Genomic DNA, 26,953 nt, shown 5'->3' with positions numbered 1-26,953 from the left:
AATATGAATGCGTTTCCTCAACAGCAACCAAAGTAGGCACTAAAGAGTCTATGCGATATTATCAGTCTATTCCAGGCCAAAGGAACTTTTAGTGACACTGTTCTGAATCCTTTACCATTTCACCACTGATCTTGTAGGATCTTGTAGGAAGGAAAACATTGATATATAAACAGAAGATGCTTGATTGAAATCCCTTCAGTATGTTTTTATAACGTCATCAAGAAGTTCTGGTTATGTGACAAACTAGAAGACTAGAGAATTCAGTCATTTTCTATTGTCATCAGAACCACCACTACCATGGTGACGAGACCATAGTAAACACGAAAGACATGATACTTTTTTTTGCATTACATATACATCAGTTCTAAGCTCCGCAATGTTGGAAGTTAGCAATTCACAGAAATGATTAATTTCCTTTCAAACATGGAAAATAGTTTAAACGTACAATATGTATCCTGTGAATTTTATCATATGGAACTACTCGAGAAGTGTGATTAGTCACATAGGGGCAAAAGGGTAATGCTCACAAGCCTATCCAGAACGTTTAATGAAAGTGGCAAATAGACAATACATCCAGAACTCTTTATATAATGAAAGACAAAAATATTATACCACTTCAGATCCTGCATCGACACAATAAAAACAGGGATATCCGCGGTCTACACTACTCAACCCCACAAAATTCAAGATAGGAAGCGAATTTGCGGATATCATTGAGGATTCACTTTCCAAAATGTGTGTCAACGTTTTCTCCTCACCTCTTTCCTCACATATCAAAATTCTGAGATCCTTTGTACAACTCAATTCATACTTCAACGAAAATACCAACAATGAAGCTCAGATGCATTGATAGCAACTGTAATCACCAGGTCTAGACAGGGATATTCTAGGTCTGGGAGCTCCATGAGACTCACACACTTAGTGTTAGATGCACACTGACACTGACTTCTGTTTCTGGGGCTTGTGCCGACCTGCATGTATCGACACTCCTCCTGTACACACACGTCATTACCTAGAGTCATGACGCGTTGATCGCATGTCGGCGACACCACAACCCTCCAAACATGGATGGAAAACAAATGAACAAACAAGCTAAAAAACACTGTTGTAATCAGCTTACAGTTCGTCGGTACACTCCATGAAAAACTAACCCTTGTAGCTTCGTTGGTGGCTGAGGGTGTTCTCACAGAGCGTAACGGGATTGATTTCCTTCAATCTGCTGTTTGGGTGTCTCCTCCATTTCTTCCTGCTGGGTGGCCCTTCTGGGAGGGGGTTCTTTTACCGGGCTGGGTGCAGGTTCAGCTCCAGTATTAGTGAGCCCAGGCTCCAAGTTATCGTTTCTTTTCGTGGTCAGTCTTTGATCTTCTTGCCACATTGCGGGGGGCACCTTTCGGAAATGGGATATATTTCAAGTCGATGTCTCATCATCTTGTGTTGCAGTAATCATCACGTGTTTATTCTCCATTATCGCCCACGTGCGGGGCTCATACGTAAGTTTAATTTTCTTCTTGAGTGATCGGTTCTTCAATAATGCTGTGTCCTCAGCCTGAAGGTCATGATGGCGCGCTCATCAGGTGATCCTCTCTCGCTTGTTTTGGGTTTACCTTGTTGTTTCCACCTGCTTTTGTCAATTTCTGGTCTCACCCACTTGTGGTGGAGAGGAAGTCCAACCTGCACCGGCAACCCAAACATCAGGGCCTCAGGGCTTACTTGGGTCAATGAGTGTGGTCTCTGGCAGTATGAGCAGAGGAACCGGTATATCTCAGGTAGCTAGGGCTTTTGTTGGTGTTTATCTAAACCACAGTATTTAAATTGTGGGGTGCAACCCTCTGGTGGCAGCGGCCAGATTTCCTTGGGGTAACACACCCACAGTCTAAAAAAAGAAGAAAAAAAGATAGTTTTTTGGGGCGGGGGGAGAAATTCTTTATTCTGGAAAGTAAAAACAAAACATTTAATATTTCATATTTGACATCCTGAAAACATGTCCTTCAAGAGATGAGGGCATGATTTAGTCCTAATCAGTTTACACTTGAATGAAATATGTTACCATACCCTGTTGAAGTTGTGGGGGTCCTAGAAGTTACTTTGAACTCTGCCCTCTACTTTGATCCTCGGGTAAACACTGTCGGCAAAAACCCTCAAGCAACCTACGACTGATAGATGATTTGTTGCTGTTACATTTTAGCAATGATATCTATACAGGCCTATCCAAAAGAGCCATATACTCCACAACACACTCAAAGTCTGGTGCCAGAGGAAATCTACAGAATGAACCTGGACCCCATCAAAGATGAAGTGAAAGCAATTATGTATTTAAGAAATGTGGAGTCTTTCCATTCCGAAACGTGAATACATTCTGTACAAAGGGTGTTGTGGACATTCTCAAAAATACTCATTTGCCAACAATGCTTAGCTGATGATCGATTGAGATCAGCAATTTCATCTTTACTACTAAATATGATTTTGAGATATGGCGGTCGAGGTTTGTTAAGACGGATTTCTGAACTCTGTCCTGGTGGCGCAGAAGTTCAGAAGGCCAACCTAATTACTTGGAACAGGGTAACCTCTGGACGAGCCAGACCAATCAAGGTAGCGATCGCGGCGGTCAAGACTAGGTCTCAAGAGGGGTGAGGGTGACTGAAAGTCAGCAACGAGCACACAAAGCAAGATCACTTACAAACTACTCCAAACAGTTGTTATATTAAAAATATATACACATTTATTTCAAGGCCTTTAAAACAATGACCGTAGCGAGAAAATCACAATATAGCGATAGTAAACCAACACATACCATATCAACACAATATATATACAAATACGACAGTCTCAAGCGTTAGATGCACGAAATGGGTAGTCCACCTAAAAGGGAAGGAAGACAGGCAGTGCGAAATAATGCTTAGACCCAGTTCGCCTTCAGAGGCACCTAACTAGATGGAAGTCCGAGCCCTGCGAAGAGTGGAGCCTTGTGCTCAAAAGTACCTGCACGCGCTGGTGCCAACGAGCAAAAGGAGAAGCTCTTCGAGGGAAATCAGGCAGTTCAGTTTAGTGCACAAAAGAAGAAGAACAAGTTCTGCGACTCAAGCCCAGCCTCCACAGTGGGCAGAAGCAGAGCGCGAGTACGGAAAAGGGTGCTGTTTGACACAGCGGGGAAAAGCAATGGGCTCCTGCAGGAGGGCGACCAGATCCTAGCTATGCTACTCACCGGTCCCCGATGCAAGCAGACCCAGGCTTCTCCGCGTCTGTTTCAGTAGCTGGCAGGTTCAGAAGAGCAGGGAATGCCTCGTCGGCATGTTGAGTAAAAAGACGTCCCAATCGAAGAAACCCGCATAGTTTGTTACCACAGCAGGGCAACGGAGCGGCCGTGTGTATCTGAGCCAAATGTACACTACTCACTTCAGACCTGGGAACGCCAAGTGTACGAAGCGTGTGAGAGTGACAAGGACTCGAAATACTACACAACCTGGCGGCGTTTACAGAGCAAGACTCCCGTGTAAGCTGGTCAGTCAGCTGGATGGCCCAGAGACGCTTCCGAAGGCTTACTGGCAGGAGATGGTGAAGATGCCGAGAATAGCTGTTCCCGCTATTCCAAGGGTCGAAGTACCAGTACAGGCCTTCTGGTTCGATCAAAGGTGAAAAGGGTTTCACAAGGCGACAGCAGTGCAGAGGAGAAGTCCTTCAGCGGGTCACCAGCGATTCCTCGGTCCAGCCTCTTGGTTGCAGGATACTTGGCTCCTGTATTCCTTCGTTCGTGAGAACTCAGGAGATCGACATGGTAGTGGTGTTTCCAGCCCCCTTTTATCCACGGTTCCCTTCGCGCCAAAACGGAGGGGACCCAATGGGAGATCCGCTCATCAACACTCACACCATTCGTGGACCAATCACGGACCACGGTTGTCCCAGGCATTCACACCACCCTAGACTCTCTGGCACCCAGGATGTGTATTGGGACCAGACATCCCAGCCCACATCCTGGAGGCACACACAAGACATGTAGAAACCCGCGAAAGCATCCGTGTTTCGCGGGAAAGTACATGCCCAAATAAGGAAGGCCCCGGGTAGGCTCGACCTGGGAAAGGTGAAGGGAGCAAGACGGTCAGCGGACAGGACAAAGGAGCCTCGTGGTCTGGCCATTTTGGGAGCCAGGCCACCATTTTGGGTTAAGCGCGAGAAAAGCGCTTAGAACGCCAAAAGGAGCTCAAAACACAAGAAATGATCGCTGCCACCATTCCCGTCCCTGAATCACTTGCACCGATCAGATACAATCCTAAACGAGTATCTAGGGCCTGTAGAAGGCTAGAGACCCAAGAGAGCTGTAACTTAGCTTACAGTGCCCTCTTGTGTCATGTTGCACGAAAGCCGCAACATGATAAAAGAAACTACGGGAAACAGCGTTCCCCGGTACTGACTGTCTTAAGGGCATGTCAGTTTCCCCGTAAGAAAGGAGCGAAAGCCCAGAGGAGTGCGGCAGAAGGCTGCACTTCTCTGGCAAAGTCAAGAACAAGGTGAAAAACAACAGCAAAAAGTTTAGGGGTTGCCACATGGAAGGGAAATTACCTACAATTACGAAATTTTTCCGAACAAGGTTTGCAAGTACGAGATCCCTTGCCACCACCGCCCCACCTCAGATTGGTCCGGGCTCCCGTGCTACACGTGGTCACTATGGCATCTCTGGAGAAAATATTTATGAACATCCACTTAAAAAATTCAACAGCCGCCTCCGGCTCTGGGACTGTGCTCGGGTTGCCCAGGGACTGTGATCGGAGCAGGATGGGGGAGCCAGGAGATAGTGGTGGGAGCGTGGTGGGGAGACCCCAGGGTCGGTGGTGTGGTGGATTGGGGAGAGCCCAGGGATTGGGCTAGGAATGGGATGAGGCAGTCCAGAGACTGTGATGGGAGCAGGTGGGGGGCCCAGGGACTATACTGGGTGCAGGGTGCAGTGATGGCACACAATATTTCATAGCCATTTGGATTTACTGTTCATTTGGCATTTTTGGGGGTGCCCAGCCTGCCCATATTTTGCTCAGGTAGGGCCCAGGCTAAAAAGATTGAAGTCCACTGATGTAGCCTACCTTATTCAGGGACGCCATGAAACGTTCAGTGTCACCATTCACCTGTGGCCAGCACGGTGTGATTCGATGATAGCACACATTTCAGTTATCAAAAAATCCCAGCACTTCTTGACTCTTGATCAGCGGTTCATTGACACTCTTTATCTTGTTGGGGATCTCATGGGATGCAAACATTTCCTCCAGCGCCGATATGACCGACAAAGCCTCAGTGGATCTCACAGGCTCCACCTCTGGGTATCGGCTGAATTTGTTGACGGCTACCAGTAAGTAAGCTTCATTGGCTATGGTACAAAAGTCTACACCAATAGAGTCCCTCCTCAGGTGGCTGCAGGGTGGATTATGAATCGGCTCAGGGGGTCCTAGTCATTGGCAGGGTTGGCAAGCTGAGCAGGATCCTACAAGAGCCATCATTGTTTATTGTAGTTTTGGCACTGTGATGGATCTGTAGATCTTGTCACTTCTCCCAAAGGGGGATATGGGACAGACATCTAGGGAGAACGTGGTATGACCCCCTTCCATTTACCCCTCTTCCACCTAGACCTGGGGCATACCACAATACCATGCCCAACAACTCGGGCGGAAAGCTTAGGGGCAATACGCTCGTCTTGGAAGCAAGACGATGAGGAGCAACACAGGTTCAATCCTCGGGTCCGCGCTTAGGAACCTCTGGGTATCAAGCACATTATAAATAACCAATTACAATTACAATTTACAACTACTGAGAAGCAAAATAGAAGGGACTACCTAGGCATGACTCCCTTAACAACTACTGGGACTAAGAAGAGTAGAGACTACCCCAGTAGGATGCTTTTGACAAGTACTGCAACGAGGAGAAGGTGTGATGGTATGAAGAGCATGACTCAAAACACTATTGAGCAGTCTAGTGATTTTTTGAATTCCTATTGGCCAAGGCCAATACAAAATAGAAGAGGGAAAAACAGGAAGAGGGACCACAGGCATGGGAATGCTCAAGTTGTCGGCAAACAGAAGGGGCTGCTGAACCAGAGCTTACTGGGTCTATGGTGGTGCTCCTAATTGGTCCAATGTGGAATGACCGCCCGGTCAGAGGGAGAGGTAGCAGTCTAGGCGGGTGAAGCCAAGGAACAGCGCGGTTGAGAGGAGACACGCTCTCGCTGTTAGGGACAGAACACTGCAGAGCCATTGCAGCATGTCGGAGGAGGGGAGAAGACCGCAGAAACCCGAAACTGAAGTCAAAAGACCCAGACACCGACTAAAACCTACCAGTGAAAACCCTAAAGGTACAGGGGTGACTGGGATGGTTAATAGAAGAAAAGGGGAGCAGTGGCATACCCTGACTCAGCTAATCAGGGAGAGAAAGGAAATCCTTGGGAACAAAGCTTATTTTCCAAAAACCCAATAAAGAAACCAAGAAAATCGGGTCTGGGACCTGCACTTAATAACAAATATCAACATCAGTACTTGGCAGGATAGTGAACCAGGTCTGTCAGAGAGAAGTAAGAAGGAGAGAAACAGGGGTCAGGGAATCCCACCGAGAAGCAGGAAATCTCCCTTGCATCCGTACTTGGTGGGAGAGCAAGCCAAAGGAGCAGACCATAAAAAGGAGTGAACCAGGGGTCTGGAATCAAACAAGTGAGATGTCTTCCTAATGGTCACACTTGGCAGTAGAGTGTACCAGGTGGGCCAAATTAAACAGCAAGAGAAACTAGGATCTGGGACCAAAAATCTGCCCATAGAACGAGCCATCTTCCTTGTTACTGTACTTGGTAAAAGGAAAATAGCAAGTAAACCCCAATCAAAGAAGATAAGTTAAGAACTCTGTGTTTGAAGCAAAAGTGAGAAAGGACAGGGGAAGGGAGACATTCCCTACTGGTGGTGAGGAGAACCACGAGAAGTAAATCTGAAGACGGTTAGGGAGAGGGAGTCATCTCCCTGACATTGTGAACTCTAAGCCTAAAGAAAGCCAGGGGAAGGGAACCATTCCCCCGGTACTGTGAAGTGGGAAAGACCATCCAAGAGGAAGAGAGTTTCCCCTTGACTGTCACATTAACCCTACAAAGAACCAGAGGGGAGATTGTCCCCCCAACCCCCGGGTATTGTGAACAGGAAAAGTGACTTTGAGAGATTTTTATTTCTGTTTTTATTGTTTATAAAGAAACCACACAAGAGAACTATTGAAACTTTTGTTTTGCCCATTTTGGAGAATACATTTCATTACCAGGAGGTGAACACTAACCCTCGGTCTTGAAGAGACGTCATTCTTCGGGACCAAGAAGGCTAATATTATTTTTAGTTTAATTAAGACTGTAAGCGACAGAAATAGGATTTTGACACACGATGGTGGACTACTGATTTATGGACATTTGGACTGACTCCCTAGTATATTTTAGTTGAGGCAGGGAAACCCCTCTTAGTTATAGGGATGATAGGTTGTTCCTTTCTTTTTCATATAAATTAAAGTCTTTAGCAATCACCATGCCACCTATGTGTCATTCTCTTACTTATGCACCCTTACAGCACCCACACCCTTGATTTCAGAAACACTTGAGCCTTGACTATCCCTTAGTGACCTTTGTGGGCTAGTTTGAGGGCTTGTTCCTCTAGTATTGTGAGTAGAACAATCTGGTGGCCTTTTACTACCATGCACTCTGGGGATATCGACAGCTTGTATTGGACACCAAATAGCCCCTGTGGCATTTCCTGGGGTGCTGCTGTTTTGTGGGTTATTGCCACCAGGAAGTTCTTCCAATCACCCGATGCTATGGAGGCTTTCGCCAGTTGCAGGAAGGTGTCTTGCACTGTTTCCTCCACAATTTCCTGAAGCTTCATTGTTGTGGGTTGGGCACACGCTGCTACATGGCAGACATGTTCATCCATCTCTTGGGCAGCTTCACATTTCAATGGTGTCACTGGCCGTGGGTGGTGGGAGGGAAAGGCTGCCAGGTTATCGTCCTCTGTTTCGCAGATCACCTACATGTTGAAGGGCTGCAGCTGTATCATCCGTCGCTCCAGCCTGTTGGGGGTGTGTGTTGCTGACCTTTGAATATGGGCACCAATGGCTTATGATCAGTGTATACTTTGGCTGGGTTTCCCATGAGGTATATGTGAAAATGACTGCATCCCCATAGGAACGCAAGTGCCTCCTTTTCTATGTGCGCAAAGTTTTGTTCGGTTTTGGTAAGCCCTCGCCTGGTGAATGCTATGGGGCTTATAGTCCCTTCTAGGTCTGTCTGGTGAGGACTGCCCTTAGCCCTACTGGAATGGCGTCCACATGTAGTTCAGTTCTTCTTGTGGTGTTCAAGAAAACTATAGTTGTTCCCGTCGTGAGAGTCTTTTATTCATCGGAAGGCTTCTGCTTGCTGGTTTCCAAATTCCCACGGGGCATCCTTGCGTGTCAGGTCTCTTAGAGGCACTGCTACTTTGGCTAGGTGTGGGATAAACCTGGCACAATACTTGGCCATGCCCAGGAAGCTCCTTTTTCCGATGGGTTTATTGTGGGGTTGCTCCTTTGATGTCGTCTAGTTTTGCCAGATCAGGCAATACCCCCTTGGCATTGAAAACATAGCTGAAAAAAGGCAAGCTCACTTCTTTTAAACTCACACTTTTTCCATGTGGAGGGTTAGACCTGAGTCTTCCACGCATTTAAGTATGGCTGCCAGTCGTGTGTTGTGTTCCGCTGCGGTTTTCCTGTAGATTAAAATGTAGTTGCCAACATTGGTGGTACCTGGAAGGTCTTGGAGCACCTTCTGCATTTTATTCTGAAATACTTCTGTTATGGAGGACATCCCAAAATTCAGCCAGCGAAACCTCCCGAACCGCAAATGCGATGAGAATGTGGTGATGTAGCGTGACTCTTTGGCTAGGCAGATCTGGTGTTAGCCTGAGTGTAGATCGAGTTTGCTGAAGACTGTTGCTCAGATTAGCTTGTCGATTGTTGTGTTCTGTCCCACTCTCTGCCAATCACCACATTCGGTAGTCTCATGTCGATGCATATTACCACAGTGTTCTGTTGTTTAGGTTTTCTCGTGACCACCATAGGGGATACCCAGGGAGTGGGACCCAATGTTTTCTCTATGATATGACGGGCCTCCAATTCTTTTAGCTCCAATCTACGACTGCTCTCATGTGGAACGGTACTCTCCTATGCCGCACCACTCTTGGTTCTATGGTGGGGACTATATTGAGGGCCACTGTGCGGTTTTTCAGGCACTCAATTCCTTGGAATAGTTTGGAATGTTCTCCAATAGTTTGTCAATTTCCGGGGGTTTGGATGCTGAACGCAAAATTGATTCGTTTCAGTTGTTCCACCGTCTAGCAACTTAGTAATGTCTCAATGCATGCATCTGCCACAAAGATGCAGGTCCGGCATGTCGCTCCATTATATGTTATAGTGGTCTTAAAGGAACATTTCATGGGTAGTGGCTTCACATCCATAAGCAAAAGTTGCACTGTTTTTCATTGTAGATGAGTCTGAGTAGAGATTTTTTCGAACTTCGAGACTGGCAAGACATTTATTGTCGCTTCAGTGTCAATTACCATGCGTGTTGGGGCACCATCAACTAGGACCAGGCAGGTCGGCTAAGAACTTTGCCTGGTGTTTTGCTTCCCTTGGGGCGGCTTGATCACTGATATCATGTGCACCCTTTCACTTCTTTTCTTGCGGTGCCCGGCACCAGGTGAGTAGTCGCCCATGGATTGGGTGTCATCTTCACTCTCAGTGTCATTCTGTCTTTGTTCTGAGGCTATAGCTCTCACCTTTACTTTGTTCTTCTTCTGAAATGTACCAGAGTTTTTCTTCTTAGTCCCTTTCGGGGTCTTTGCGCTTAGTCAGACAGATCCAAAGTGGTTCAAATGGCTGACTTGCAGCATGTGACGCCAAAGGCTGGTCACAGCTCATTTTTGTGCCAGGCGCCTCCACACCATTTATAGAATTGTTGCTGCTTCTCTGGCCGCCTTGGTGTGTTGGGTGCTTCGGATCTGGCCTCCATGTTGTGTGTTCACAGCCGCTATTGTTGCTTCTGGTTTTTCACTTTCAGCCATGAGTCACCGGGAAAAGGGTCATGGCTGCATCCATGGTGGCCACTTGGGCATCTGTTCTTTCACAGTTGTTGCCCCACTGTAAGTATCTGTTCCAACATTAGTTTCCTCTCCGACAGAGCGGCTCTTCAGTGTTTCTCTGTCAAGATCCCATGTATAACCTGTTGCCGCATAGCAAACTCTTCGTCCGGGAACTTAATTCCCAGATTCCGGTATGAAAGTTATCAATCTCCTCATTGGGCCTTTGCCTTGCTAGGCTTAGTTGAAAACGTTCATAGTCCGGCTTGAGCGGTAGCTTAAACTTGCTATTTAGGGCAGTCTTTGCTGTGTCATAGCCATCTTCCTGACCTCGATTTGGCAAAGCGTTATAGTTGCAGCATCAGCGTACCTAGATTCAGCATGAGGAATGAGTATTTGTCTTCCTCTTCTGCCTGGACTTGTGTAGCTCGAACTGCTGTAACCACAGCTCCCACCTTGAGGCTGCCTCCACTGCATAGGGGTCAAATGGCTTCATGAAGGTTCTTAGTAACGAGTCGAGCCACGTGGCTGCATCTCTGGGCAAGTCTCTGCCCTGGCTCTGGCTGGTGATACTGGCTGGTCATCCGCTGTTAGTCGAATTACGTGTGTAGCTTGCCAATGTATGTAAGCCCTTTGTGTGCCATACCTTGTTTGTTGACGTGTGTCTAGGTTGTCTGCAGAATCTGCTGTCTTGTGCTGCTGGAGTGCCCAGGTGGTGCACCACAGTCTTTTGTCAATGGTGGTGGCTATCTGTTGATTTATCTTTTTCTCTTCACCCACGGAGAGGAATGTCTTGTATTTATATTGAAGTTGGTATACTTTGTTTTTTGTTTTTTTCCCCTTCACAGCCTCCACCAGACGGGCGCAGCACTCCTGCTCTCCTTCAAAGTTCCCGGCGCTGCCTGGCCACAGACAGTGACAGCTACGGTACTCCCAGGCATTGTTGTTCGTCACCTCCGGAGATGACGGATGTGCAGGCTGGTCGGTTGACGCTCACATGAGGCTGCCCACCTTCATGGTCCGGTTGTTCAATAAGACACACATGCACTGCCTTCCGTTTCCAGGGCTCGTGCAGATGTGCATTTACTGACCCTCCTCCTTCACACACGAATCATGAGTCATGACCTAGCGTATTGATGCATTCCACTGGTGTCATTGACACCACAGCAACGAGTTTCCAACCTCCCTACCAGCAAAGCGCACCCTAATTATAGTTGTAATTGTTCTTTTATAACACGCTTAATACCTCAAACTGGTTTCCAAGCCTAAGACAGGGATTCAAACCTGTGTTGCTATGCGTCGTCTTGCTTCCAAGACAAATGCGTTGCCCCCTAGCTGTCCTCCATGCCCAAAGTACAAGACCTCCAACTCTCACACATCAGTTTACTCCTCACTAACTCTCCCAGTTCCACCATGTCCCCCTCCCTGGTGCCTGTCATGCTGAAGCGTACTGGATCTCGTCAGTGAAATATATGACATTAACTCTGTTCTCAACGTTTGAAGTTTGAAGGTTTGAAGTTTTTTTTTGTTTATTTATAAAGCGCAAACCAGGCCCAGGGGCAACCGGGCGCATACTCTTGAGAACAGATTACAATAATCAGTACATATAAAATAAATTTACACAAATATACAATAATGTACAGAAAGATACTATCAGCAGATTATAATACAAGTACAATAATAGGTGAATATGCACATTGCCTATATTACACTTGATAGGCAGGTCTACGTGAGGAGCCTCACAGATCATGAGAGAGCAGCCAAGTTTTGGCGTTGTTCTTGAAGGTTTGGAACGATGGTTCAGTTCTGATAGGAGTAGGCAGAGTGTTCCAAAGTTTGGACGCTAAAACAGGGAAGCTCACACCACGACTTCCATTGGCTGCTCCTCCTACACCCTAAACGGATCAAAACAATGTGCACCATCTTCGAAGTCCTCCATTCTTGCATAGTGCCTATCTGAAGGAGAAACTACACCTAGCTGGATGCAGTCCCATCACCCGCACCACCACAGTTATGCTACTGAAAACAACACGGACAATCCAGAGGACAAGGCTCATTCTAACCTTGGAACTTTTTGAACACTCTAAAAAGCCTCCTTTTAACCCTGTAGTATCTAATTGCTCCTCCCTTCCAGTAACAATTCTTGAACTCTTGTAAATTCTCTTCTCTGTGCTATTTCAATGCCCCGGTGTGCCTCTATTGCCCTGTATTTCTGAGCACTTGATTCAATACATCTGCCCCTGATGCCAGGCCAATGCAATAAAACAATCGACCCAACAAAAATAAATGCAGCTAAAATAAATTGCAATGTTTCTCTTGCAGAACACTTTGTAGCACCCTATTGCTGGATAGCACGTACCCACACTCGGCACAGTTCTCAGCAATGTATAATGAATGGGGGCAATGATGCTCCTGTCTATGAGGTCATTGCTAATCCTAGTACCAGGGGCGTGACTTTGAGCCGCATGATGCACACACATGGAGCTTTGGGGAGGCAAGAGCCCCTACACTTAAGGGTAGGCCGGCACTCTCCTGCAGAGATGCCTCTGATAAATCGTCCTTGTGGAAACGGATGGAGGAGTCAACAAAGCTTGAGTATAAGAAAGCAACAGTATCAGACTTTCAAGACTGCAATGAATTAGGGAGGCAAAAGAGCAGAATGCCAAGAGCTAATCCAAATGGCCCTATCCTGAAACCCATAAATCCCACCAGGGGCTATACCTGACATTATTGGCAAGGGCTTCCATCCTTAATTCTTAATTGTAAATACAGTAGCTCAAACTCTCAGCACACACCTGAGAATTTATGCTCCAGGCACAGCTCTGTGTCTGTCTACAAACAATTCCACAGTCAGCCAGTGCAGTGATTGGCACAGATTCCATCCAATCCGCTCTCGCTTCAGGTCACTGGCAAGTTGACATGCACTAGCTTCCATCTTTAAAGATTCCAACGCATGTTAAGGATTCTTGGGGATGGGAAGTTATCATGTGTAAGAAGATTCAATCCAGCACTACAGCCAAGTCAATGCCTAGCCTGGGATACTGAATGAAAAACCCTTATTGATATATCTTTATGTCCAGGTTCATATTCTGGATGACAACCCCTATATAACACTCCTCTCTTAGAATCCCCCTGACCCCACTGAGCCAAGAAGTAGTTCTGTTTTGCAAGTTTAAAAGGTTTATTTGAGAAAAATTAAACAATATATATATATCACACTTTTATGATAAATTAATAATTAATATCACACTTCAGAACATGAGCAGTTAACAACAATGGGTAATGTTCTACTAATAAACTGATTTGGTTACTCAGGAGTAGTATAAAGGATGAGGTAGCACGCTTGGGAATAGGAACAGAAGAATAAGGTGGTAGAGAAAGCTTTATCTAGTTTCAGATGGATGCAATGTTGAATGAAAATGCAATACAGAAAATACTCAATATGATTTCAACAAAACAATGTAATCACTTTTCTCTGGCAATCCACTCCCCCTCCTTATGTAATGTAAGGAAATGAAGAGGAGAGCACACAGTTCTTAGAAATGCAATCAAATGTAATTCAGTTCACCCCAGCAAGCTTAGACTACAGAAGTTTGAAACACAGGCCCAAAATGCTTTTATATGTGCTGGCAAAGAAGTGGGGAATATGCTGAAAATGGTTTTAATTCCCTTTAGGAGGTTCAGGGTGAGTGAAATATACTTGAGATGAGTTCAAGCTCATCTTAGGAAATGATCTTGGAGTAACTAGCAGATTAAAAGAATTTTTGACAAAGGAAAAGAAAGGAAGCTGCTGTTTTCACACGTGGCTGGATTTTTAACCAAATCGTGAATCGCGGCAAAATTCGCGAATGCGTGAATCGCGATTACGGCAAAAGTATAAGGACTAGGAAGTCGGTTCTAGGTTCCTAGAAACGCTGAGATTCTAAGCTTTCAGAGGAACGTTCTAGCCCAAACGGTTCCAAAGATATGAGCGATTTTGTAAAGGTCATTTTTCGAATTTAAAGTAACTCAAATTGACAGGTGACAGCTTTTGAAATGACAGGTGACAGCTTTTGAAAATGACAAGTGACAGCTATGCAGCTTCAGAATTGACAAGTGACAGTTAGGAGGCAGTTCTACTTAGGTTAAATAGATTGAATTATATCACTTGAAGCTAAGAGATTTGGTTTCACCCCGTCCTAGCTGTACTCACAATGTGTTTTGGAAGGTCTAGGTCTCACGGATCGGGTCAAGATGGCTTTGGTTCTGGTTTTGCCCCGGACGGTCTCTGGGTACAGCGTCTCTGCACAGCTCCTGGATCTTTCTGCACAGCTTTCTCTGGACATAGCGCTGATCTGCACGGCTCCTGGATGCTGCTACCGCTGTTAGGTTTGCTGGATGCTGAGGCCTGCTGAGAAGAGTCCTCAGTTTGTGGGTTTAGGCCTCTGATTTGAGTTCTGAATCAAGTTCTTTGGAGTTTTAAAATCTAAGTGTTGGATCTGGTATCTTCTGGATGTTGTGTGGTCTGGCAGAGCGCGTTGCAGCAACTGGATTTCAATCCCCCCACCTGGGTTTCATTGTTCCTTTTATATGTTTTGAAAGTGGGTGTGTGCGCAGCATCACTAATCCACCCCTCTCTCAATTTATCATTGGTCAAGCTTTCCTTTCTCTCTTGATTGGGGGAAAGAAGTGGAGTGTCAGAGCGATGTCATTATATGGCCTGCAGAAAGGACACTCCCCTGTCAAATTGCACACAAATCTATATTTGATCAAAATACACATTTCTCAAATACATAGTGGTTTGTCATTGCATGTACATATTACCTATCACATGAGGTAGTCTCTGTCCCAAATCTGCTCTTCCTGAGGGCTTGCATTCAAAAATGGCAACTTATTTTCGATTTTAGTGGGTTATGCAACCTTGGTTCTTCATTAAAAGTTATACACATATACACAGGCTGTCCATACCTACTCCAGTAAATTCCCATATCTCTAGCTTAAATACAGTGTCTGTGGTGTCAATAAATAGCAGGGTTTTGCCCCAGAACATCACACAAATTGGAGTCTGGGCTTGAATCGAAGGTACATTTTTTAAATTAAGGCTCTCAAAGTTTTACATTCCTGTCATTTGATTACAAAGAGTTATCAGTATTTTTATAAACTGTATTTTTACTGCAATTCAGCTCTCAGAGCGTTAGTCTCCTCCTCCTAGAGACTTGGGTGGGTCAGAAACCATGCCTCTGCTGGCAGGCAGGCCTTTGTTGACAGGAAACAGTCAAAATCAACATATTCTATTCAAGTGCAAGAGCCTATTGTGTGGTCTCTGGGAGGCTTAGGTCAGCAGACCAGGGGGTCACTTTGCATTTGGTTATTATGACCATGTGATGTCCTGGGCTGTGGTGTGAATCTCTTGAGGTGCGAGGGTTTCCCAGGCTTCTGGCCTCTGGGAACAGCAGGTGGATCATTTTTGATTAAAATGCAGCCTTTGAAGTCAGCTGAGTGAAATTCCTTTGTCAGCAACTGCACTCAGTTCTCCTGTCAGAGTTTAGACCGCTAGCACCGCCTTGGGGATTTTGTTGGTACTGCATCCATTTTTGGGATCTTTCTTGGATTAATGCATTCCAAACAGGAATGGTTCTTACATGGTAGTAAATAATCCTTGCTTAACATTGTTTTGATGGGGCTCCTTACAGTAAAATGGTTATGTGGAACCCCACAAAAGGGTTGAATCTTTAAAGTGGTCCGATGAGCCACGATTTCAGCAACTTTTTGACATCAGTAACAGTGGATTTTGTTAACAAAGATCTTTCTTTACACTGGTGGGTGGCAAGTTAGGTAACCATTTTGGTGTGCGCACAAACTGCGTGGTTCTCCTGGATTCTGGTGCACATGTGGGCTTTTTGGTCATCTTGGATTTTCTAAGCCCACAGCACCAAATGTTGCAGCATGATAGCTCAAACGTGGGTCAGGACACCCAACACATGCCAGCTGCTTGAGGTACATAAATAGCAAGGCCATAAGTACTGTGATATTCATGAAACATTCGATGTTTCAGAACTGCTGATAGGAATTCTTGCAAGATGCTTGAAATGGACCCAATATAACTTATACCTTATTATGTACTACATCAATCCATGTGCATTTGAACCCGATTGCGATGGAGATTGGCTTGTTTAAGTTACAGCATTAGCTACCCATGTTATAAGCAATGTGAGCTTGCATGGCATTTTAATGCGTAGTGAAAATGGCATTTGTTTGATGAGAACATGCCTACAACATGTGGATATAACCCAAATCGATCAGTATCTAAGTGCTGTAACAGTGCCACAATGCCCTGGGGCCGTTGTGGCTTCATACATTTAAATTAATAAATAAATGAATAAGTCTTTACACTGAAATTCTGATAAGAACATGAGTGAGGCAGAGAGACTGTGGTGCTCGCTAAGACAATATGGGCCTGATTAACAAAAGCGTTTCCAATGTGAAAATCCAATTGAAAAAGTCTGTGTAAGTCAGGCCATATATGGCATCATGGGATGGGTGAGATGTTACACCTGTACTCTCACTAACATACCCAATAGGGACTAGTCTTGTAAAAGCAATGAAGGTGAAGTATGTGTGAGAAATGTGGCTGAAAGTTCTGGATGATTATTTCAAAAATAATTGTACACAGTTAATACCTCCCAACTTCTATATTATGAATAATTGTGCTTTTTTATTGTATAAATAACTTTTGCAATAATTCCTTTTGAATTATTCCTTTTGGTTTTTATTTCTTTTTTCACTCATTTTAATTTCCATCTACTAGATTGTGTTCTTTTTTATTGTTTTTAGTTTAGGGCTTTGATGTTTTTCCTATTTTGTTTTATTTCTTATTTCACTGACTCTTCTAACTTTCGTTCAGTGCTTCCAAAGTGACATATGTTTTAGTAAAAGGAGAGGAGTCCGATATTTCTTTCTAGGATTATTTTTTTTCAAGCAAATGTTTTACAGGGAGTTATTATTGAAAGTTTGTGTACATATTGTATGGTGGTGGGTTCATGTGAGAGTTTCTTTTTCGAACATATTTTAAAAAAATGGCAGTGTTTACAGAATCCATGCTAGACATAGCGAGGTATGATAGTAATACGTTGAAATGAAGGGTAGAATGCAACATTAATTGCTACTAATCAACCATAGAGCTAAATATGTAGGCTTATGTGTCAGTAAAAGTGTGGGCCCATGTTCGAGTTCTTGTCAATGGAAGGCATTAGTTAGTGGATTATGTACACACCTTAAACATGGCGAGAGTGATGTTGGTTTGATTGCATGTGATTTTGATGGTGCACCACTTCAGACTGTATCGCCTCTATGCATTTCATGTTTCCCATACATTGAGGATAGACCTTCAGGTTGGGTGATTACCTCAACCAATACATGTTGTATTTCTATGTGAATTTAAGCTTGGTTTTGCATGGCCCGATAACAGCGGGGTTGACTTTCAAAAGCTGGAGTACTAGATGCAAAAGCTTTTGTCATTTTTTCAGATGGATCTGTATTTTATGATACACCTCAGAAATGCTTTTTGTTACCCCTTCTAAGACTATTGAATTTCAGGCAATGTCATGTTGCATTTTCTATTTTATGAACGCTCAAGAACCAAGGGTTGGTGCAATGTTGGAACGTGTTTTGATACAGTTTATGCTAATTAGAACAACTATTGTATAGACCTCCATTTATTTGATGAATTATGTACTTTTGTGATTTGACTGTTTGTATAGGTTTTGTGAATTGAATATTTTAAATAAATGTATTTATTGATTGATTGAGAAGGCTTTGCATAGGATGAGGAGGATGACAGAACATTAATTGATAAGTGTATCTCATAAATGCATTGATCGTATGGTTAAGCAGGAATTGTGGAACATGTTAAGGAGAAGATATCACCCTTTCATGGCTGAGTGGCGAAGATGGTAGTGAAGTTGGGAGGATATAACAGAGACTTCCCTTTCGAAAGCTGATGGATTAAATTGTTGAGCCAAGCTGGGATCACAAGGTGATGCCAGCGGTCTCTAAGCCCAGTTCTCTGGTTCCCCAAAAACACAATATGTTTGCCATAACTATAAACTAAATCATGAATGGCCACTTAGATTCAAGATTTTGAAATATATTGTTTGTGGAGATTGTTGTCGGAAATGTCAGTTTTAATGCTCATCTGGGACTTGCGACGGGTGCTTGGAGCCAGGGAAGGTGTTCTTCAAATAGATCCATGAGTTCTTTAGTCTCAAAGATAGGGCGAGACTCTCCTGAAGTAACTCTGTCTGCTGGTAAATTAACAACAAACAGAATGTCTCTTGGAGCCACTGCCAAAAAGGGAAAAAACCTGCTTGTTAAAAGTCGCTGGTGTGCCCCTCCAGCCCCATGAGCCCCCCAGCTAAAGAGCACACTGCACAGAGTGCTTACTGTCCGGGCTCCATGGTCGCACTGCTGTGGCAATGCCCCGTTCATTACGAACACACGCAACAGAGTTGAGTCACTCCACCGCGTGTGTGCCCTTAAAGACGCAGGCACCGCACTCCTCCTTTATAACAAACAATCGAAAAAGAGATAAATAAAGACACTTCAAGAACATTACACTGCACATGAAATAACACCCTTTTATTTGCTTCCTTCCCAGTCCCACAAGTCACTACTCAGTCCGTGGGCTGGGCCCACCAGTTCAGGGGTCCAACACATTGACACTGAGATGAGCAGGCTTCCCCCTCCTGACCCTTTGGGGATACCTCCTGCCCACCTCCCGGATCGAGCCCTTGTCACCTGCGTCCCCCTGAACTAGAGGACTTGGCGGATGGGCCAGGCCACTGCCCTCATCCGGTACATCGACACAGTCTCTTCTCAGGATTGTCTCCGGCCTGGTCAAAAGCACCTTTTTTTAAAAAAAACTGGCATTTTGGGTAACAGTGTCAGCCCCATCCGATGCAGTCAACATTGAGCTACGCACCGCTACCACGTCCATGGGACCAAGCTCATAAGTCATTGAGAGCTTGCCTTGTGGATGCGGTTCTTCACAAGCACTTCATCCCTGGAAATCAGCTGCTGGGGCTGGAGCCCACTCCTGATGTTTTATCCCTCTTTCCTGAGTCTCAGTTCACGCTCCACCAGAGCATCATCAATCAAAGCCGGTTCTTGCTCCCTCACCTCAGGCATTAGACCCCTCAGGCACTGCCGAAATATTGCTTCTGCTGGTGCCACTCCAGCTGATGCATGAGGGGTGGCCCTGTATTCCCTCAGGAACTGGTACAGTAGCCTTTGCAGGCAGTGGATTTGGTCATTAGCGATGCAGAATAACTTGTTCAGAGGCCTCATGAACCTCTCTGCTTCGCCATTGGCACGGGGCCAGACTGGTGTGATTTTCCGGTGTTGTATGCCGTACTCTTCCATCAACTGGGCGAAGCTGTCCCCTTAGAATGGTGGTCCATTGTTGGAGTACTGGGTATGAGGCAGGCCGTGGGTGGTAAAGATCTTTTCTAGGACAATGGCCACCTTGTCAAAAGACACTGATTCAATTAATTCGACCTTGGGGTACCGTGACCACTCATCCACCACCACCAAGAAGTGAGCGTCCCGGCTCGTGGACCCAAAGTCAGCATGTATGTTCTACCAGGGCCTCGTTCCTCTGGGCATCGTCTCAATAAGGGTCTCTTTCGCTGCTGGGGAAGCTGCCTGGCACCACACACAGGCCGACACAAACTCCTCCACCCATCTCTCGAGGTCAGGGAACCATACTTTCTGTCATACCCTTGCCTTGCTTTCGTCTTGGGAGTTCCTTTATGGCCGTGGTGCGCTGGCTCAATGACCTGGGGAATCTTGCACATCAGTATTACTATGTGGTCTCCCCTGAGCAATAGCCCTGACTCAACACATGTCAGCTCTTCCTTTACTCTCCACAGCTGTTGCCCTGCCAACAGCACCTCTTGGGTCCTTTGTGCCAGCGTGTCCACCACCGACCTCCATGACCCTTGTTGAAGAGCCGCCGTTAGTATTAGGAAGTACTTATCCTTGGCCGCCGCCTTATCCAGCTCTTGGAGAGGCACTGAGTTTGGCGTTGTCGCCTCCACAATTAGCCGCACATGCTCATCCCCACTGAAGTCTCCACGTCCTTCCGTCCCACCTCAGGGATGCCTAGACAGATAGTCTGCGGCGTTGTTATTGCCAGTCGATACACCAAAGAGCGCTCATATTCCAGGAGCGCCAGCATCCACCTTTCAATCTGGGCTGGAGGTTTGGATAACAAGCCAGCCATGATCGGCAGTAGAGGCTTGTGGTCTGTCACTGGCCATCCCAACATGTACAGTCAAAAATGCTGACACCCCAGGGCCTCCCTCTCGATCTCCGAGTAGGGCTGCTCTGTTTCTGACATTGCCTTGCTCGAATAGGCGATCGGTCTGATCTCCCCATTAGTATCTGTTTGAGTGAGGACTGCACCCAGACCAAATGGGCTGTCGTCCACCACGATCTCTGATGTCAAGGATGGTTCGAAAAATGCCATGGTGTCTTCTGTCGTCAGCGCTCCCTTCACATCTTTGAACACGGCATTTTCCAGCAGAGCCCACTGCCACATTGCCTCTTTATTACTGAGACATCTGAGGGGCTTTGGGGGCCTTGCCTCCACAATGTCCTTAAGCTTTCAGGGTTTGGGTGACACACCTCCCTCCTGGAATACGAATACAAAAAACTCAATGTTTCTCTTGAGGAATTTGCATTTTTCCTTATGCAAGGTCAGCCCCAACGACTGCAACCATTCGAATGTCCTAACGAGCTGCTCCAAGTGTTCCGCCTCTGTCTTTGCAAACACCGGGATGTCATTTCTGATGTTGAGGACACCATTTAGATCTGCCAGGGCCCCACAGATGATGTTTTGGAACACTTCAGCCGTCGATGACACCCCGAAGCTCAGGCGCTTGTATCTGTAAAGACCTTGGTGCGTGGTAAATGTTGTAATGTATATTGAGTACGGGTGCAACACCACTTGATGGTATCTCACCCGTAGGTGAAGCTTTGAAAAGAATTGCGCCCCTTGCAGTTCCGCAATGATGTTCTTGATCGTGGGCGTGAGGTGTCTTTCTCACTTGATGGCCTTATTCGGGAGCCTCATGTCCACACAGATCCTCACCAAATCCAGTTGCTTTGTCTTCCTTGCCATGACTATTGGCAACACCCATGGGGCAGTTCCATCCACTTTCTCAATGATGTCCAACGCCACCAAGTTGTCCAGTTATTTGTTTACCAGGCCCCACAGATAGAATGGGACTCTGCGATGCTTGAGCGAAATTGGCTGTAAGGACTCATCAATGTGCAGTCTAAAAGGTTTGCTGCCCATAAGGCCTATTCCTTCAAAGAGCTGGCTGTACTTCGCAAGAAGCCCCTGTACATCTTCCACATATGCTGAATATGTGAAACTCACAATGCCCAACGCTTCTGCTGCCGCACAGCTCAGGAGAGTGTTGCTCCTGATGCTCATCACATAGAATCAAGTCTTGATGGAAGACCCTCCATGCTCAAACTTTGCCACAAATGCTCCGGCCAATGGAATGGGCTGCTCACCACCAAAAGTGAATATCCACGCCCTTGGCTTCTGTAGTGTGGGCGTTGCCAACATGGCATCGTAGTGCACCTTGGCCATTACGTTGACTGACGCCCCTGTATCCACCAGCACCGGTATCGCTGACTTGACCTTCACGAGGCATTGTGGCTGCCTTCTGGGGATAGCATGTAGCACACTGATGCTGGAGATAAAGAAAATGTTCTCCTCATCATCCTCTTCTTCTTCGTGAGTCACACCATCATCCCCTTGGTCTACTTGGGAAATATTGGGCGGGCCTTGTGGCCTGAAGAAACCTGCCCTTACCGGTCCCCTCCGCACCACAAACAGCCACTCCGACGCGTGTGTGCCCTTAAAGGGGCAGGCACCACACTGTAGTCCACAAAGATTTTTGAAGAGGATATTTCAGCAAAAACGATGAAGGGATAGGAGTAGTGATGACAGCAGGTAAACAAAGGATCCTCATGGAATCAGCATTAGGGAAGTGCCAAAGGAGAGCGCTTGAATGCAAACAACAAGGACTAGAAAATCAAAATGAACAGGAAACCAGAACAAAGACACCAACAGGAGAGAATTGGATCAGGAATTCCAGGAAACAAAAAAGAAAGCCAGGGCAAAAGGGGGAAAACACAGAGGGTTTGCGAAACAAGTACTCACAAAGCACTGAGCTAGGTTCCAAACCTCCTAGCATAGAGACGCGAGGGAACAGGAATGGCATATATGCCAGAGCAGTCCGGAAATGCATGAAAAGAAAGATGGCCACCCGAAGACACTAGACTGCTCATTTAGAATCATGGGTGCCATCTTGGAGGAGGATATCAAGCATATGCACTGAGGAGCCAAACAAAAGAAGAAAATAAGGACCACGGTCCGGGAATTCTGACAATCTTGCGAAAAGGGCATGTATTTTGCTCTTTAGGATGCGCTTTGGAGATCCCTGGCAAAGGGAAATATCTGTAATGACCCCAGGATGCAGATGATGGCTATGATGGGCAACGTGAATCGGATAAAGATAAGGTGGCGTGTTTGTAGGGGTTGGCTATGTGGAAGATTTCCTTTTGGGTAAGCGGTGAAGAACATGGGGTTTTGGTCTGTGGAAAAGGTTCTGTTGGCTGTCAATGTTTTTTGGTTTATGATTGATGCTGAGCTAGAGGTCATTTGGCCCGATTACTCTCCGATTTTAATCAGACTAAATGCATCCATTTTCGAAAATGGATGACGCAATATCACCTTTGTGAGGTGAAGGATCTATTGGCAAATTGGTTTGCTCTACTAGTTCATTTAGCTGCAGAGACGATGATGCAAACTCAGTATCCACATTTGTGCAGCTCAAATAGCAAAGAAATGCACCAAATATGGTCTAAGGGGGCATTGTAGCTGTGGAGTCTGAGTGCCGTGACACTGCATTATGCATTCCAACGATCATATATCATGTATGCTCGTAGGTCTGTAGTCAAACATTTTGTACAGTTTCACTATAGGGTCTCTGCTAGACCCTCCAAACAAAGGGTGGTAATGACCTCTGCTGCAAGTGTTTACTTCCTGGAAGAATATCTATATCATTCATTCTTTTTTATTGCTATTCAGCATAAAAAATATCATCTATTGTTCAAGTTATATTTAGTTACTGCCACCTTATGTAGTATAAGGACTGTTGTGTTAAAAAATACAATCCCCCCAAGTCAAGTGCTATTCAAACACTATTTTATGCATTTGAGTTGCAAATACAACTCACCCAAGCTTCGGATGTCAATCGTTACATCCACAAATCCATGCTCTGCGCTGTGATACATGGCCTCCTTCAGTGCCTTCAGTTTGGCTTTGCTGTTGCGACTGGGACACAAGGGAGCCGGCTGCGTCAGATCGGTTCCCTCTGCCAGTATCTCTTCCAATGACAGGATATCACTCTTCCCCTTCTCCGGCTGGGCCAGCAGCTTACGGAAAACGTTCCTGTCAGGAACAGTGAAATGATGTTAAGGGGAAGAAAAAACAACAGCAGTTGGAGATGATGCATGTTCGGCTTGTCATGATATGACAGGACAGCTTCCAAATCCTGCAGCACAGCAATGCTCCAAGGGAGAGTACGCCATATTTGAATGATATATTCGGAATGAAGGGACAGTAAACGCGATTGGTACGTTTGGTGGTCAACACAGAGCTACATCAAACTCCACATGATAAAGCCCAGGATCAACAAGAAATTGGGGCTGGCACAATGCAGTTTACAAGAACAGGGACACAAGAAGAAATCATTTTACAATGTGTTAAGGCTGTGGTCCTACACCAAAGCCTGATGGATCCCAACACGTTTCTGCTCAGTTGGCTGCATCCATGTGACACCCCCATCAGCTGGCTCAGAAAGTATGCAACATAAGGATACACTTTTATTCAGATTTCATGTTGATCTTCAAGTCAATTCTGTTTTAGCACAGGGTCTTTCACCATCTGGGACTTCTAATGGAGGGGGTCCATCTGCTTCTGCTTCTGATTCCGTCTCACAGGAGTGACCAGAACTTTACAGTTGCATTATTGTGTCTCAACTATTGTCACACCATTCAGACAGGACTCGGGCCAAGACCATCAGAAAACTGGAAGGAAAGACCGCAAGCTACACTGCCTGTACTACATTTGGAAGTCACCATTCTCACCACATGGCCACTGTGTGAATGGATAACTGGTCAAGCAAAGACATCATTTTAAGATCCTGTGCTCAATACACAAGACATTGAATGGAGGTGAACCAGTACATCATAACAAGGTCTTCTGTCCAAATAGTCTTACTGTACTAGTTATCTAGCTGTGATTATCAATCAATTGGCTTAAAACAAGTCATTTAGTTGGAGACCACTCTATACACGAGACTCCACTCGCCTTCATCTTCATCTCCTACTTGAAGAAGACTTCCAAGGGCTGAAAACCCACCTGTTTATTGACACGTGTGGCAAAAGGGATTAATCATGCGATCAAACACCTACACCTCATACATATATACATATATACATACATACAGCTTTATAGGGCTAGCTGCCCCTTCTGTACCTGTAAGCATTCTAAAGTGGTTGTGAAGTGGCACACCCAATAAAGAAAATTATCTATAACATATAGCAAAAATAAATAAATAACTGTTGACATCATTGGAAAGAGTTCATGAGTCACCTTCCCTTTTGACATTGAGTACACGCGTTTGACATTAACCTCATTTTGCTACTTGCACAAAGCAGCCCTTTTCCAGACAAGCTGCAACCCGTTAATTTTAAGGACCTGATTCAGAGGTGCTGAGTGGTACAACAAAATGGGTCCAAGCACTTCAAAGCTAAGCAATGATTAAACGGCATAGGGTCATTTAACCCCTTAGCGACCAGGTGTGCTTGGCTCGCTGCATCCGCAGTGACGCCACCAGGACGAGCTCCTGCAAGAGTCCAAAGTGTCTCATTGGTGCGACAGTTTTTTTTCCAGACGTGTGAACTGGGCAGTCATATCGGTCGTGCCAAATGCGTTCAAAGATAAATACAAATGTTACTCATTTTAGTGCTTCTCTGTGAGCAATACAAGTAATTAGAAACAATTTGGGAAGAACAATTAGGCACTGTGGGCTATAGTGATGGTAATGAGGAAACACGAGGCTGGGGAATTACTGCACTCGGCGTTGCCTTGTGCCCCACTCCGGGGTGTGAGTAATCTCCACATAACACACTCTATTGTGCCTAATTGCCTGCATGCCCCCCTTCCAGCTCGATTCTAATTATTTCTCTTACTGCCCACTGGCAGGCATCCAAATAATTAAACAGCTTTTATTGGAACTCATTAGCCTGAAAAGTGGTCCCAATACACCAATAATGCACTTCCACAACTTCTCATAGCAGGGACCGAACTACACAAATAGACTCCGGCACCCGGAAGTAAGAGTTCCATCACTTAGCAGGCGAGCTCTGCTACAAACTAAATGATGTCGCTTCGTTGGAATCATTTCTCCATTTATGAGGTAAAAGGGGGCAATACCTCCTGCCAGGTGCAGCAGGTATTGCACCCACTTTCCCTGCAAACCTGGCAGTGCAGTAAAAGTGTCAGAGATTCTATTTCCGCCACTTTATCACTGCACCGCCAGATTTGTAAAATCGCCCCTTTGTGCTTCAATATCATTGAAGGGTGAATGACAGAAAAATAAACCTGAATTACATTTTCCAAGAATGTTCCTCCAAGGAAAAGCATTACTGTACGGATCAGCTTCAATTCCGGCGGCCTGATTTCTAATTAACAATTTGGGCCTCATTCTAAGTTTGCCGGTCCGGAGCTTACCGGCACTGTTGTTTCTGGACCAGCAAACTGCGGGTTTGCCTGCCGGAGCCACTGTGCCCGACAGCTCTGACCCTGCCGGGCACAGCGACTACGATAGGCAAAGCCATTACGGAAGCACCAACACCGTTTTTAACGGTGCAGGTGCTTCCGTGTCCCCATTCCCATAGAGTCCTATGGGACCCTATGGGAATGGGGATTAACGAAATTGTTGGCACCTCACTTCCCGGTTGCCAGCCTTGGAATAGCCCGGTGGCACCGGAAAGTCAGGTGCCGGTCATTTTTTACAAGTCCAGTGGCAACCCGCCGGTAGCAGTGGCAGGGTTACCGCTGGACCCATAATGAGGCCCGTTGTCTTTCAATATAGATGGGCACCGTTGGTTGGTTGTGTTATAGGTATTACCCAAATTGACCTCTTACAATTGACCTTTTGCACAATTGACCTAATTATAGTGGTCCTAATTGACCTTCTGCGCAATTGACCTTTATATTATTTTAGTTATTTTATATATGTTTTGGGTTGGTTTTGGATTATAAATAATATAAGGGGATTGGGTGGAGGGTTGCGGGGGGTTTTGGATTGGGTGAGGGGTTGCGGGGGGATTCCCCCCGCATATATGTCCTAATTGACCTTCTAAATTAGGTCAATTCTCCTGAGGTCAATTCTCCCGAGGTCAATTGTGAAAAGGTCAATTAGTATACAACCGTGTTTCACGCTGGCATGTGCGTGGGACATAGAAGCAGCGGGAAGACCAACTAAGAGTTGAAATGTCCTGATGTCGCTCCATAGGCAGTGTATGCGGTGCCTTGCAAAACTACCAAATGGACCAATCCACTATGGGAATAATCGTTTTCTCGAGATTGTACTTTTCTGTCAAAAAGCTCTGGAAACAGTGGGATAACTCAATGAGTTAAGAGCTCGCTGCTGAAATCCGGCAGGAAATAGGTGTCATTACCAGCAGGGCTGAATTAGGCTTTTGTCCTTCCAAGGCAAATA

General features: G+C 45.6%; 1 protein-coding gene across 2 annotated transcripts in view; it reads right to left on the bottom strand.

Moving 5' to 3' along the window:
• ABTB3 (ankyrin repeat and BTB domain containing 3) overlaps positions 1–26,953 on the bottom strand; it is an 849,439-nt gene that overhangs the window by 86,265 nt on the left and 736,221 nt on the right. For both annotated transcript variants that reach the window (XM_069628275.1, XM_069628276.1), the window contains one exon: positions 23,399–23,613. In XM_069628275.1, coding sequence (XP_069484376.1) covers positions 23,399–23,613 — 215 coding nt within the window. The remainder of the gene's footprint in view (positions 1–23,398; positions 23,614–26,953) is intronic.

This window comes from Ambystoma mexicanum, chromosome 12 (genome assembly GCF_040938575.1).
Source record: "Ambystoma mexicanum isolate Mex_15411 chromosome 12, UKY_AmexF1_1, whole genome shotgun sequence".
NCBI classification, from domain to species: domain Eukaryota; kingdom Metazoa; phylum Chordata; class Amphibia; order Caudata; family Ambystomatidae; genus Ambystoma; species Ambystoma mexicanum.
This window is presented reverse-complemented; position numbering and strand designations above follow the sequence as displayed.